Source organism: Myotis yumanensis, unplaced genomic scaffold (assembly GCF_028538775.1).
Source record: "Myotis yumanensis isolate MYYU_CA2020_CCGP unplaced genomic scaffold, mMyoYum1.0.hap1 SCAF_1, whole genome shotgun sequence".
NCBI lineage: Eukaryota > Metazoa > Chordata > Mammalia > Chiroptera > Vespertilionidae > Myotis > Myotis yumanensis.
Window position 1 is genome coordinate 15,651,457 of NW_027223752.1, and position 16,312 is coordinate 15,667,768.

The 16,312-nt window shown below is 40.4% G+C and overlaps 1 protein-coding gene across 3 annotated transcripts in view; it reads left to right on the forward strand.

The window, feature by feature from the left end:
* LOC139010231 (BTB/POZ domain-containing protein 7) overlaps window positions 1-16,312 on the forward strand; it is a 77,984-nt gene that overhangs the window by 15,698 nt on the left and 45,974 nt on the right. For all 3 annotated transcript variants that reach the window (XM_070414426.1, XM_070414432.1, XM_070414440.1), the window contains exons 2-3: window positions 4,590-4,777; window positions 5,124-6,203. In XM_070414426.1, the coding sequence (XP_070270527.1) occupies window positions 4,696-4,777; window positions 5,124-6,203 (1,162 nt within the window). In that variant the 5' untranslated portion in view covers window positions 4,590-4,695. The remainder of the gene's footprint in view (window positions 1-4,589; window positions 4,778-5,123; window positions 6,204-16,312) is intronic.

The window sequence follows — 16,312 nt, forward strand, 5'->3', positions numbered from 1 at the left end:
CCTATCACTTTCCAGTAATTGGTCCTCAGCTTTAAGTGTCTAGAAACTGAGTTTTTCAGAATACCTGAACATCTCTAATATTTATTTCATCCAGGCCAGGTAAGACCTGGCACAATATCAGGTCCCTCATGAAAACCCTCCTCTTGTGATGAGCTACTTCTGCTTTCCAGTGTCAGTTCATATTTATTCTCTTACTAGAGGCCCAATGCACGAAATTTGTGCAAGGGGCTCAGCCCTCGCATTCTATGCAGGCCCTCGCAGCCGCAGCCCCGACTGGCCCTCGCAGCCCTGGCTTCCTCCGGTCGTTCTGCTGTTTGGTCTAATTAGCATATTAGCTCTTCATTATTAGGATAGGATTTAACTCTTAAAACAACCTTGCAAAGTTGGTGATATTATCCTCATTTTAAAGGTAAGGAAAAGTCAGATGCTTATTAATACTTTTCTGCACCATAGTAAGAATCTTCGAAAGGTCTTGCATCAAATATCTTCTGCCTTGAGGACATTTAGTAATCTTTCTAAAACATAAATATAATGATGCTTCTCTCTTGTTCTATGCTTTGCTCCAGTAGTTCCTCCATGTGTTCTTTTTTTATTGAATTTATTGGGGTGACATTAATAAAATTATATAGGTTTCAAGTGTACAATTCTATAATACATCATCTATGTATTGTATTTTGTGTTCACTCCATTGTGTTCTGAATAAAGGCCCAACACCTTAGTATGAGATTTGAGGCTTTTTGATCCAACTCCTACCCATACATTCAAACATAAAAACTCTTCGGGCCTTAGACACATTATTTATCAACATTCATGATAATAGCTAGCATTTATTTACTCAAATGTGTGTCTACTTTGGGTTCCGTGGTGATGGTGAGAATTCTAAGGTAAATAGGCTGAGTACCTAGCCTCGGGAAACTTAACAGTTTGGTGGAAACGTAAGTAATGATGCTGCAATATTAGTAGATAATAGAGGTATAGGGTTATGAGAACTGGGAGTGGGGTGCTGACTAGGACAGGAGTTATTCCTATTCATCCTGTTTCTAATACCTTAAATGACCTTTTCTTTTTTACTTAATGCACTCCTATTCTTTAAGGTCTGGCTCTAAACTAGGAAGCCAGAACAGTAGTTTTTTTCTTAATTTCATAAGAGATCCTATTCAGGATGCAAAATCACTGCTGTATCCCAGGGCCTGTGTAAGTGTCTAGCAGATGGTAAATGCTCAGAATTGGATGGATGATTGAGTGGGTGGAGGGGTGGACTATCAAGTATTAAAAAGTGTCATCCTGCCATAAAGGAACATATAGTCTAGCTGTAAATATTCAGAAAGGCACTGTTGCTTTGATTTCATGAGCTATCCTTTCAGTTAAGTCATTTTTGCTTACCATGAAAGATCCTTTTAAGTAACAGAAGTCACACTGTCAGGTGTGTACTCATTTCTCATTTTTGGATTGGAACTATGTTTGTCTGCTCTGGAAATTTTTTCTTCAAACATTTAGGAGGAAAAAAAATGGCAAAGATAATATTGTTCATCAGAGCCTGAATGCCAAGCCTGGTTTTGCAATTTACCAGCTCTGTGACCTTGGTTAAGTAACTAAGCCTTTCATGCCTCATTTTCCTAACTTCCTAGTCTCTCCTTGTGTAAAGTGGGGATAAACTCTAATTGGGTAGCTTAGTTGGTTAGAGCATTGTTCCAATATGCCAAAGTTGTGGATTTGATCCCTGGTCAGAGCACATAAAAGAATCGACCAATGAATGCATAAGTAAGTGGAACAATAAATCAATGTTTGTCTCTGTCTCTCTATAATCAATAAATTAAAAAAAAAGACTTTCTTCAAAAAAGTAAAGTGGGGATGATGATAATAGAGCTATACCTCACATTATTGAGAAAATTAAAGGAGTTAATTCATGTAAATAAATTGCTTAAGAATGGCTGGCTCAGAGTACTCAATAACTGATGAGTGTTATAATAATGATTGTGATCACAGTATACATGTATCTAGATTTTTATTTCTATGAGAAGCTGATAATAGACATTTAAGTGCTATCTATAAGCTTTCCATATCAAATTTAAGCATTTATATATAAGCTAAAACAATTTTGATAGTTCTGGAATCTGGAGGTTTGAGGGCTTCAGTATACTATTCTCTTTTGTGTATTTTTGAAATTTTTCATGATACAATTTATGTTCATATTGATTTTAGAGAGAGAAGAGAGAAGGGCAGAGAGATAGAAACATCTATGAGAGACATCGATCGGCTGCCTCCCGCATGCCCCCTACTGGAGATTGAGGCCACAATCCGGGCATGTGCCCTGATCACAACCAAATTGGGGACCTCTTGGCTCATAGGTTGATGCTCAACCATTGAGCAACACTGGCTAGGCTCATGATACAATTTAAAATCAGAAATTTGGGGCAATGATGCTGAATACTTGGAGATTTATAATGACCTTAGCACTTGAAATATTATGCTAACCAGGCGTCTTCAAACTACGGCCCGCGAGCCACATGCAGCCCGCCGAAAACATTTATCCGGCCCGCCGGGTGTTTTTGCCGCCGCTGCCTGTCCTGCTTAGCAGCCGACTTGTCCCGGGCCCGCAGTGCGCATGTGTGGGATGTCTGAGGGACAGTGAACTGGCCCCCTGTTTAAAAAGTTTGAGGACCTCTGTGCTAAACTGTCCTGAAGTAAAGAAACCTATTAAGCTCTATTTAATCCTGCATTTTTCAGATTTGGGAGAGACTCTTTGGAAATGCTGATCTAGGGTTTCTTTTTGAGGGGAGAGGTTGCTTTTTGCTTTTTAGAAAATTTTCATAGGATTGTTAATTCTCTCTTGCATTCATGATGCCTCCCCACCCCCCTTCAGTTAGGTCAGCTACAATCACTTATTTGAAGCCAGTTATATCAGTGGTCCCCAACCTTTCGGACCTCGAGGACCACTGATTGGCGACCGCTGAGTTAGATCATCCTGATTGAGATTGATCATGTCAGCTATTAACAGAGGGAGTGCTCCCAGAATGGTGAATCTAAAAAAAGGAATTACCAGCTTTCTAGGGCCATTGCATCCTGTGGGCCTTTCCTAGTCCCATAGGCCCTTTTCCCCTTTCCTTTTCTGTCATATCATCCAAATATTGGATTTTTTATACTGCTTCATATAGAAGACAGACAAAGCTTGCCTGGAATGAAAACATCCCTGGAGAGATTAGACTGTGACTAACTCTCATTTCCAGCATGTAAAGGCAGCAGATTAGATTAAGAAATAAATAACATAATACTGTGCTCCATTTGGCATAGGGTTTTGGTTGCCTAAGAAATAAATGAATTGGTTCCTGAGAATTTTGAGAAATACGGCTTTAGTACTAGAACTGCACAATGTTACCAGGATTTGGAACTAGGGACAGAGGGTATCTTAATGGTTACATCTGATCCAGAAAAATCGCTCTCACCAGTTTTTCCAAGGCCTTTGTGGGGTTTTTGTTTTTTACATTTTTATTGATTTCAGAGAGGAAAGGAGAGAAAGATAGAAATATCAACAATGAGAGAGAATCATTGATTGGCTGCCTCTTGCACACCCCCTACTGGGGATCAAGCCCGAAACCCAGGGCTTGTGCCATTGATCGGAATCAAACCCAGGACCTTTCAGTCCGCAGGCTGACACTCTAGCCACTGAGCCAAATCAGCTAGGGCAAGGCTTTTGTTTATTTTGGTATTAGAGCTCCAGTAGGAGATGTGAATGTCACCCAGATCAGTTCATCCGAAGGGGATTCCCATTGACTGGGAGCTACCGGGAAGAGATTCTATCCCTGAGTCCCAGAGATACTTTTATTTCAAGCCACCCCTCCATGATGAGACCCCAGCTGTCCCTGTGGTGCTCAGTATGGTGGCAAATGTCTCAGCCTGTGACTTCCTAATGCTTTCTGGCTGCTCTGTATCTCCAGTGGGACTTATGATGTCTTATAACCTTTATATGGTTGCTTTAGATTCTCTAAGTGTATTCATCATAAAATTGAGTGCTTTTTTGAAGGCATTTGTGATGAGAATCTCAAATGGACCAATGTAAAAGTGTTTTGTGTTGCTATAAATATTATAGACTTCTCAGATAAAACTAATTCTCTAGCGCGCGCGTGTGTGTGTGTGTGTGTGTTATGTGATAAGGTGAGAGTGAGAACTGGTATCAACCTTCTAAGTATTTGTAAATTGTTTAGGTGTTAGATTATAATAACTGGTGACTGTTTCTAAAGATAAAAAAATTAAAAAAACTTTTTTCTAGTCTGAATACTTTTTACCTGTGTCTTTCCCCCCTGTGATTTGAATTGCTCTTTCTATAACTATATATTTACATTAGTCTGATTGTTGCTTTTTACTATCATAGAAAGTACATAATTGGTAGATTTTATGGCTCAAAATTGCAGCTAACACTGATTCATAATTCAAGGTTAACTGTTTACATCTTCTGAAATTTTTACGTGTGAAGTTGACAGCATGTCATTATTGGTAAATAAAAGCAGTTTTCAATTGCTTGCTTTTTTTTTACTATTCAATTTGAGATACATTTGAAAATATGAATAAAATTATTTTTGTTTCATATCAAGAAATGGATGAAAAGAGGCTGCTGGATCCAGGGTTGAAAGTTCATAAAGGCCTCTGGGATTATACTCTGAAGAGCCAGCAGATGGAATGCCTGAGTGACTGAAGAAAATGGGTGCTAATGCATCTAACTATCCTCATTCATGTTCCCCGAGGGTAGGGGGAAATTCTCAAGCCCAACAGACTTTTATAGGTAACTGTTTTCATTTTTCTAATTCATTTTATTCTGTGAATATAAATAGAATCGTGTTTTCGGTGGTCTTTTCGGATGAAAAAATAAATGAGCTGTGAAAAAGTTATAATTTTTCAGCATCCAGGATTTTTCCTCAACAAATGTAAATCTGCTCTTTTGTCCTTATTTACTATGAAGAAAAGTTATTTGAACTTTTTATGTTTATAAAAACAAAATCAGGGTGTGTTTTTTTATGGTTTAAGAATGTCTAAAAATTTTTAGCATGAAATATGTGTTAAAGTGAATGTTGAAAATCAATGTTTAAGAAAAAAGAAACACATTTTCATTTATTTAATTTCCTTCTTAGGGACATCATCCTATTCTCAGCAAGGCTATGGTTGTGAATCAAAATTATATAGTCTTGACCATGGCCATGAGAAACCACAAGACAAAAAAAAGAGAGCCTCTGGCCTTGCCACCCTCAAAAAGAAGTTTATTAAGCGTCGAAAATCGAATAGGTCTGCTGATCACGCCAAGCAGATGCGAGAACTCCTCTCTGGTTGGGATGTTAGAGATGTCAATGCATTAGTGGAGGAATACGAGGGAACTTCAGCCTTAAAGGAACTTTCTCTACAAGCCAGTTTGGCTAGACCAGAAGCCCGGACATTGCAGAAGGATATGGCCGATCTTTATGAGTATAAGTATTGTACTGATGTAGACTTAATATTTCAAGAAACTTGTTTTCCTGTTCATCGTGCCATTTTGGCGGCAAGGTGTCCATTTTTTAAAACACTGCTTTCTTCCTCACCTGAGTATGGGGCAGAGATCATAATGGACATCAATACAGCTGGTATAGATATGCCTATGTTTTCTGCTTTGTTACACTACCTTTATACTGGAGAGTTTGGAATGGAGGACTCAAGGTTTCAAAATGTCGATATCCTCGTTCAGCTTAGTGAAGAATTTGGAACACCAAATTCCCTTGATGTAGATATGCGTGGACTTTTTGATTACATGTGTTATTACGATGTCGTCCTTAGTTTTTCTTCAGACTCTGAACTGGTTGAAGCTTTTGGTGGAAATCAGAACTGTTTAGATGAAGAGCACAAAGCTCACAAAGCTGTTATTTCGGCACGGTCCCCATTTTTTCGAAATTTATTACAAAGGAGGATACGGACTGGTGAAGAAATCACAGACCGAACTTTGAGGACTCCCACAAGAATTATATTAGATGAGTCCATTATACCAAAAAAATATGCAAAAGTTATATTACACTGTATGTATACCGATGTGGTGGACCTCTCCGTTTTGCACTGTAGCCCCTCTGTGGGGAGTCTCAGTGAAGTTCAGGCTCTCGTCGCAGGGAAACCAAACATGACCAGGGCAGAAGAAGCCATGGAACTTTACCACATAGCACTGTTCTTGGAATTTAACATGCTTGCACAAGGTATGAAATTCTAATTTTCAATTTTTCTTTTAAAATTACACATTTGTCTTCCAGATTTGAAAACACAACCAGTACACTCCATGAAAACACAAGCAGTACATTCCATGATTTCAGTGTTTGAGATGTGAAAGGGTCAGTTTATTTTGAATGTGTACTTATGACATCTGAGACAGAATTTACGGTTAGTATTAATGTGGCACTTCATTTAGCATTAAAGCCAAGCATTAAAAACTAGTGACTAAGAGCAGTAGATGAGACTGAAGGCTCTTTCTTTCCTAATGTTAGACTATAGGTAAGGGAATATGTAATTACCCAGTTACCACCCACCTACACCCTGTCTGCACTCAAGCTTTGAACTAGCCCTATTTCCCAGATTTCAAGATTATACTTGATCTTGGACTTCTTGGATAACTTAGATTCTCTTATTTACACTCAATGCTTTATTCATGCTGATGGGTTTAGAAGAATGAAACTTCATAGTAACAATGAAGATAGTCACATTTGGAAACAAATTTATTTGAATCTGATTTAAATTTTAAGAGATTCTGTATTTTTTCAAGCTCAACCTGCACATCAAGCAATAACCTGCGGCATGTAAGGGGTGTCAGGCGTGGTTAGTGTTAGACTCATATACCTTCTTAATTTAATTCAAACTAAAATTTTTAAGTTAGGGCAGCACTTTTTGTTGTTGTTATTGTTATAGCCAAATTAACATGGAAGTTATATTGGAATCTTAACATTTCAAAGCTGAAAAGGGACCCTCGACAGTAGAGCAAAGGGTAATTATTGTCCTAACAGAGCGCATTCTTAGTTTTCTATGGCCATATATTAAAAGAAAAGTTACAAGACATGAAATTACTTGAGAAGTTTAGCTAATGAGTATTTGCTAAAAGAGCATTAGAAGTTGCCAATTAGAAGGGAATGTTAACGGTTTGAATAAAAGACAGATTTAGAAAGGAAAGCTAAGCACATTTTCTTTTTTTAAATATATTTTATTGATTTTTTTACAGAGAGGAAGGGAGAGGGATAGAGAGTTAGAAACATCGATGAGAGAGAAACATCGACCAGCTACCTCCTGCACACCTCCTACTGGGGATGTGCCCACAACAAAGGTACATGCCCTTGATCGGAATCGAACCTGGGACCCTTCAGTCCACAGGCTGACGCTCTATCCACTAAGCCAAACCGGTTAGGGCAGCACATTTTCCTAACTTGAAAATAATCTGTATTGTATGGCTAAATCAACAAATTAATAGGACTTGGAAAAATAAAAAATAAAATGAAAGCCCCTGTTAAATAACAATGTCAGGAGAAAAAAAGGATAACAATGTCAGGAATAAAATGAGAGGAATTATATAGAAGGAAACATTGATAAATAAGAGTGAAAAAGTTGAGATTTCTGTTACATGAAAAATTTCTTATATTTTGATTTTACCGTTATCTTTTTAGTACTAGTACTAATTTTGTTTACACAAAGTGTCATTAAAATATTTTTCTATTAATTATTTTACTAATATTAGTAGACTGTTTAGATGTCAGACGATAGGAAAATACGTTATCAAAAATAACCTAGGCCCTAACCCAGCCGTGGGCAAACTACGGCCCGCGGGCCGGATCCGGCCCATTTGAAATGAATAAAACTAAAAAAAAAAAAGACCATACCCTTTTATGTAATGATGTTTACTTTGAATTTATATTAGTTCACACAAACACTCCATCCATGCTTTTGTTCCGGCCCTCCGGTCCAGTTTAAGAACCCATTGTGGCCCTCGAGTCAAAAAGTTTGCCCACCCCTGCCCTAACCGATTTGGCTCAGTGGATAGAGCTCAAGGGTCCCAGGCTCGATTCCAGCCAAGGGCATGTACCTTGGTTGCGGGCACATCCCCGGTGGGGAGTGTGCAGGAGGCAGCTGATCGATGTTTCTCTCTCATCGATGTTTCTAACTCTCTATCCCTCTCCCTTCCTCTCTGTAAAAAATCAATAAAATATATTTTAAAAAAAATAACCTAGGCCTGGCCAGCATGACTCAGTGGTTAGAGTGTCAGCCTGCACACCAGAGGGTCACAGGTTCGATTTTCAGTCAAGGGCATGTTCCTGGGTTGCAGGTTTGATCGCCGCCCCCAGTCGGGGGTGAGTATGGGAGGCCACCAATCAAAGTCTCATATCAAAATTTCTCTCCTTTCTCTCTCTCTCCCTCCTTTCCCCCTCCTCGCTCCCTCTCCTTCCCTTCCTCCCTCCTTTGCACTCTTCCTAAAAATCAGTGGAAAAATATCTTCACTCCTTGGGTGAGGATTAAAATAAATTTATATATATAAAAGCCTAAGTGACCGTTACGACCAGTCGACCAGTCGCTATGATGGGCACTGACCACAGGGGGCAGACGCTCAATGCAGGAGCTGCCCCCCTGGTGGTCAGTTCGCTCCCACAGCCAACCTCCCACTGCCAGCCAACTTCCCATGGTCCCTCCCCTTGGTCAGCCTCTATGGGTCCTGATTGACGGACAGGAAGAGGAACCCCACCCGTGCATGAATTCATGTACCAGGCCTCTAGTAAATAAATAACCTGGCAGCTTGACCTTTTATTCTATAAAAACAAACTTGTCAGAAAATTTTGAAGGTTGCAACATTACCAAAAAGGTATAATAATCTCTCTCTTCTCGAATTGGTTTTATATTTGACATGTTTAAAATATAAGAACTTATTGTATATACTTTACTGTTTTAAAAAATGGGAAGGCATTCCTTAATATAGATATTTGTTATTTTAATTTTTCAAAGAAAGGTAAAATTAATGAGCCAACTCTTACGTCTTAGGTAATACTTGATCTAGAGTTCTTTTATATTGAGACTCGAGGCCCAGCGCGCACGAAATCATGCACAGTTAGGGTCCCTAGGCCTAGCCTGGCCTCCGTTGCATGGCGTCTGCCGCCCTGCGATGCTACATGAAACTCCCCGCCCTGGGACACTCCACGATGCTCGGGGCCCCTCGACTGCTCCTCGAAGCTCGCCACTACACGGTCATCGAAACTCCCCAGTCCCACCACTGCTCCGCAAGGCTCCCCCCACTCCGTGACTGCTCCACGAAACTCCCCTGCCCCGTGACTGCTACGCAAAACTCCCCCGCCCTGCGACTGCTTTGTGAAACTCTCTGCTGCCCGGGTGATTGCTCTGCTAAGCTCATGGCCATCCCGAGAAGCAGCCCACTGCTGCCGCTCAACAGTCCCCAGTCCTGCCCCGCCACCAGCCCCTCCTCATAGTGAGCAGCTCAGGGACTGGGGGGGGCGGGGGAGGGGGGGAGGATGGGACTGAAAGGTGCTCCATGCACTTCATGGTGACCGGTTGCTTGTTTGGTCGTGACGGCACCTAGCTCTTTATATATATTGGGATAATTTTTGTTGTTAATCCTCACCTAAGGATATTTTTTAGAGAGAGTGGAAGGGAGGGGGTGTGAGAGAGAGAAAGACATCGATGTGAGAGAGACATACCGATTGGTTGCCTCCTGCATGTATCTCCACCAGGGATCAAACCTGCAACACAGGTATGTGCCCTTGACTGGGGATCAAACCAGAGACCCTTTGGTCCAAGGGATGACACTCCAACCATTTAGCCATACCAACCAGGGCATGAGATAATTTCTTAATCATTTAGCTAGAAACCTTTTTTTTGTATATTTTTGGTATAAAACATTCCTTTTATTTCCTTAATCTTGGTTACTTAAAATCCCTTAAATTTGGCTGCATATGGCTCCCTGTTTCATTTTTCAAAATTCAGAGTTTTGGTTACTTGGCCTTTTGTCTTTTGCACTCAATGTAGTCCTTATCTATTCTCCATACCCATGGTACTATTCATGTTAAGGTTTATAACAGACCATACTTGCAGCATAATTTTTACCTCATTCCCATGGGAAGGAGAATATTTGGTCACTTGAAAAGGGATTTTATACCATAAAACTTAAAAGCTCAGGTTCTTGAACTAGACAAACTGGATTTCAATACTTCAGTACCATGTTTTAACTTGTATAATGCTCTGAGGCATCTATTGTGTGTAATTAATTAGCTTCTCTCCCATGCATCCAACATGATACTACTTATGTACCCTTTTGGTGAGAATTAAGAAAATAGTCACCAAAATCATTTTCTGTGATTCAGACAGTCTCCCAGTTAAGAAAGGCTGTAAGACTAGCCTGTTGGGCAACTTGAGGGTATGACCATATCCTCATCTTTGCATTTCCAATACTTGGCACATAGTAGGTACTCAGTAAGTGGGTCGAATAAGTTAATGAAAGTTAAAGCCCGGTTTTAAAAGGAAGACAAATTTTATTAAGGGAGGCTGGGGCCTTAAAACTAGATATGCCCTTCAAGGTAGAGAGGTGATTTAATAGTTTCAAGAGCATCGTAAAAAGAGGCATTTATAGGCAGACAGCAGAGTGGTTTGGCAAGTGGATAAAAAGGAGAACCTGGCCTACACCAAGAATGCATTTTATTCAGACAAGTAGACAGTCACTATTAGGGAGGTAATTAAACAGATAATGGGGCTGGCATTTTCAGACTAGGTTTAACTTCATTTGATTTCTTACATAACAGATGGTATATACATTTCTCTTTTTTCCAAAGCCCTAATACTATAGTACATGAATAAAAGAAGTATAAACCCTTAAGGACAAAGATACCTGAGAAGAAAACAATAGTGGAAAAAGGGGTATTGAAATTTTGGGAAGCTGGAAAGCAGATAAAGAACTAATTACTGGCTTAACAAAGAAGAGAGGTCTATAGCTCTATAGCAGTGGTTCTCAACCTTCCTAATGCCGCGACCCTTTAATACAGTTCCTCATGTTGTGGTGACCCCCAACCATAAAATTATTTTTGTTGCTACATCATAACTGTAATTTTGCTTCTGTTATGAATCGTGATGTAAATATCTGATAAGCAGGATGTGTTTTCATTGTTACAAATTGAACATAATGAAAGCATAGTGATTAATCACAAAAACAATATGTAATTATATATGTGTTTTCCGATGGTCTTAGGCGACCCCTGTGAAAGGGTCGTTCAACCCCCAAAGGGGTCGCAACCCACAGGTTGAGAACCACTGCTCTATAGCCTTAAGTCACCTTTATATATGGTGTTAGAAAGGGATGGGGTTTTGTTTTACTCCATATAATGATGTGGTTTCTGAGCACCCCTCTATTAAACAATCCATTTTCCCTCCCTACTTTGTACCACCTTTTATTAAGTTCATATATATGTACATATATATGTTTATGCTAGAGGCCTGGTGCACGGATTTCTGCATGGTGGGGTCCCTTGGCCTGGCCTGCGCCCTCTCACAATCCGGGACCCCTCAGGGGATATTGGACTGCTAGTTTCTGCCTGATCCCCGCAGGCCAGGCTGAGGGACCCAACTGGTGCATGAATCCATGCACCGAGCCTCTAATATGCATGTAAGATATTTGACTAATCTCTTCCCCCCCTCTTCTGTCCCCCCTTCCCTCTGAGATTCATCAGTCTGGCCATGTTTCCATGCCTGTGCATTGAGCGTCTGCCCCCTGGTGGTCATTGTGTGTCAGCGAACAGTCGAATGGTTGCTTATGCTTTTATATATAGAGATATCAGTACTTTCATTTTGTTTTAGTGGTTAATTTCTTTGTTCTTAACCAATATCACTTGCCCAGGTGGGCAAATCCTGACCTGCCCCTTCAATTCTCCACTTCCAATCCCCCATCTAAACTTAAGAGACCTGAGATTTGTTTTCTAAAGAAATCAAAGTAGAAAGATTCCAAATCTGGAAATAGCTACAAAGGGGTGGGGTGGGGTGGTAAGGTACAGGCTGAAATCTAGAATTATGTGAACACCTACAAACTAAATGGTGAAATCACCCCCTTGCCTTCCCCTGCAGAGTTCAAGCCAAGTGGATATTTTTTTTTTACCTAATAATAGACAAACATGTAAATTGACCATCCCTCCGCTACACTCATCAGCCAGTCAGGAGAGTGTGCAAATTAACTCAACAAAGATGGCAGTTAATTTGCATACACAGGCGCGGAGTGAGGACTGAAGGCTCCGGCCAGAACAGCGAGGACTGAAGGCTCCGGCTGGAGCAGCGAAGGCCTGGGTCCCAGGTGCCAGCAGCCAGGGGAAGGAAGGCCTGTTGCACGAATCTCTAAGTGCAACAGGCCTCTAGTAAGACAATAAATTAGAGCTCTAGAAATGTAATAGCCAACATGTAGTGGTGTTTTGGAGCTCCACTATAGTTATGTTCAGGAATTATACAATGAAAAAGCCAGTTAGCCTTCTGTTGTTTAACAAAGACGAATACAGTAATCCTCCCTTATTTGCCATTTTGGTGCCATTTTGAGTAGTATGATGAAGTCTTGTGCCATCCTGCTCTGAATCCTTTCCAGGACATGAGTCATTCCTTTTTCCAGTATCTCCACACTGTATATGCTATTCATCCGTTAGTCAGTAGCCACCTGGGTTATCAAATTGACTGTCTCCGTACACAGTGCTTATATTCAAGTAACCCTTATAGGAGTCATGTGCTACTTCACAATGCCTATGTTACTCAACTCACTTCATCTCATCACATAGGCATTGTATAGCATTTCACATCACAAAAAAGGTGAATATAGTATAACAACTATTTTGAGAGAGACCACATTCACATAACTTTTATTACAGTATATTATTATAATTGTTCTATATTATTATGTTATTGTTGTTAATCTCTTGCTGTGCCCAATTTATAAATTAAATTTTATCACAGGGATGTATGTGCAGAAAAAACATAGTAAACATAGTGTTTGGTACTGTCCGTGGTTTCAGACATCTATTGGAGGAAAACCTGGTGGTCAAGGGGGGACTACTGTAGTCAGCAAGTCTGTTTGTGCAACAGAGCTTCCAAACAATTGTTTACTGCCTCATTCTTAAATACGAAAACCCATCTAAGGCTCACTGGACATTTGAGAAAAACTTCCTAATTGAGACAGATTAGAACAAAAAGAACAAAGTACTAGAACTAAGAAACAGCAGTGAAAGAAGGAGGAAAAATCTTTAACAGAATAAAAATACCTTTATATAAAAGAATATTTTATTGACATGAGACATAAATAGAATGCTATAAAGGTAAAAACAGGTGCTCTTGGAAATAAGGATATGTTCCACTAGCGATGAAATAAACCAAGAAAAAGGAGGTATGGATCCAAAAAATGGGTCCAACACAGGAAAAAAGAAAGGGAAATCTTAATTACTAGCTATGCTGTGCAGTAGGTCTAGTGCAGTGGTTCCCAACCTTTTTTTGGCCATGCCCCACCTAAGCATCTCTAAAATCCTGATGCCCCCTAGTGACATATAATTTTTATTATTCAAAAAGTGAACTCTTCACGTGGAGGAAGCCTAAAAGGCCATTAACTTGTTCTAAACAAGCTTCCAAAAACATGGCATCCATGAAAGAGAAAAATCCTATATAATAAAAGAGAAACATGCAAATTAGCCATCCCTCTGCTACGCTCAAGCCACGTCCACCAGCCAATGAGGAGTGGGTATGCAAATTAACCCGACAAAGATGGCACTTATTTGCATACACAGAGCAGAGTGGGAGAGCCGGCAGTTTGCGGGGGACATAGCTCCCTCGGTCGCTCCCTTGGTGTTGACATGGCTCCCTCAGTCACCGGATGGAGAGCAGAGCAGGAGAGCCGGAGGCTTAGGGGGACTTGGCTCCCTTGGTTGGGGAAAACCCAGAGCTTGGGGAGCACCAGGAATTCTGGGAATAGTAGTTTTAGTGGCAGCCCCAGGACTGGAAGCAGAAGCCCAGAGTGCAGGGAGCACCAGGAATGCTGGGAATCATAGTTCTGGTGCTGACGGCTCTCCTAGACAGTAGAGCAAAGTGATCCTGGAGCAAGTTACTGTTGTGGTTGGGGATGGAGGGAAAGCAAAGGTGAGAGACATAAGTAAAATCAGAGTGTCTAGGAAAAATTAGAGGGAAGATATCCTAAAACTTCCAGGAAATCTCCACCAATGGAGCAAAGAAAAAATAATGCCTCTATTATTCTGTGAGCAACAAACCAAACTGGGTTGGGGGTCTCAGACAATTCACTCATATGATTGCAAAGACAGACAGAAACTCCCAGATTGGAGAGGGCTCCCCTGAGGGCTCCCAGATTGGAGAGGGTGCAGGTTGGACTGAGGGGCCCCCCCACCCCCAGTGCACGGATCTTCATGCACTGGGTCCCTAGTAAAAGAATAAAAGCACAGTTGAAGTACTGAAGAAGAAATCACTAAGAAATTGTTTAAAAAATAATAATGTGAAGTGATATGAAAAAAATAGCAAATATGTAACAGAACTGTAATGCATAAATACGTCACAATATATATTTATATACTGTATATGAGGCTTCTAGAACCATAAGAAATGCAAAAAACTCACTAATAACTCATTCCCGAATTGCCCCCTTAAAATTCAAATTGCCCCCCTATGGGGCATGTGCCCCATGTTGGGAACCATTGGTCTAGTGGGTATCCAGTCTAGACTTGTCTGGGGAGGGGGTCAGGGGGAGGCGCTTGAAAGGCTCCCTCTGGGAGAAATCAATTACCTGAATGTTGTTTGAACACTGAGTGACAAGTGACATTGAAAGATTGTATGCATTTTTGGTGACTTTATGAAGAATTAGCAATAGATGTATAGAAAGCAAAGTGGGAAAAGAGGAAATTAATAGCTCCAAGAAAAAAATTAAATTACTTATGAAAGATAATATAATTCTAGTAAACTGCTTGGCTCAGCTGTAAGCAATATTTAAATAGTCATCATAATGTTAATACTGAATATTGATTTAACAAAAATTGCAATTCAGAGAGATAAATACCAAAAGAAAGAGATAAAAAATTGAGCAGTTGCCTCTAGGGAGCAGGACTGGTAGTGTAAAAGAGATAGGGCAGAGGGTTTTGTTTTTAGGATAAGCTTTTTATTACTACTAAGGTACAGGACTTATAAAATTATGAATCATACCTCTTTGATGACAAATTAATTTTTTTAAATATATTTTATTGATTTTTTACAGAGAGGAAGGGAGAAGGATAGTTAGAAACATCGATGAGAGAGAAACATCTATCAGCTGCCTCCTGCACACCCCCAACTGGGGATGTGTCCGCAACCAAGGTACATGCCCTTGACTGGAATCGAACGTGGGACCCATCAGTCCGCAGGCCAACGCTGTATCCACTGAGCCAAACCGGTTAGGGCGACAAATTAATTTTTATAATAAACACAGGAATTGGGGCTCAGAAGAACCAGAGAGACCTACATAGGCCAGATTCCTAAAGAACTAGGGAATTTATCATATCTATCAGGAATGTTAACTTATGAGATCATGCTTATAATTTTCGTTTACAAAGGGCTTTTACTTTCTCTCATTTGGTCATCCTGACAACCTGTGAGTATGGTAGAGCTCAGAGATTAATAACTAGCCTTTTTCCTAGTTTGTAAGTAATGAAGTTGTGACTCATACCAGCTCTTGTGATCCCGAGCCCAGAAATTGAGGCAAAGGGGGAGAGGGGAACAGTATGAGAACCAGTTTCCAGGGATGAGGGTGGGAGGCCACTGTGGCCTAGTTGTAGGAATAAAACAGCAGGCTAGTGATTGAAGCATCAACTCAGGAATCTCATCCAGAAGCCTGACTGGTGCTGAACCACTTGGGGTGGTGCTAAGCACTTCCAGAAGGGAAATGCAAGTCCAACTAGGAGGTTTAAAAACAGGGCAGCAGCCTGAGTAGGTCACCATGCAGACTTTGCTTCAGAGCACTTAGCCGGAGAACAGAGGGCTGTTTACTGAGTAGGCCATTCTTCCCTAAATAGGCCAGTGTTCCTGAATTGGTTATATGACTTTTTTGGCTGCCCAGCCTAAGGACCTTCTTCCTAGTTTTAATTTCTCACTGTATATAGGTCTTGATAGAAGGCAGAGCTCAACTCCCAATATAAAAATCTAAAAGGTCACATACTTGCTTTCTCAGCCTTCTCTGGATTAAGTATATGACCTAGACTTTTTGAATCTGGAGCTGAAAGTAAGGACTATAGATAATTTTTTCTTGAAGTGGTCAGGCAGATGCTTCCAGTGGAAAAAG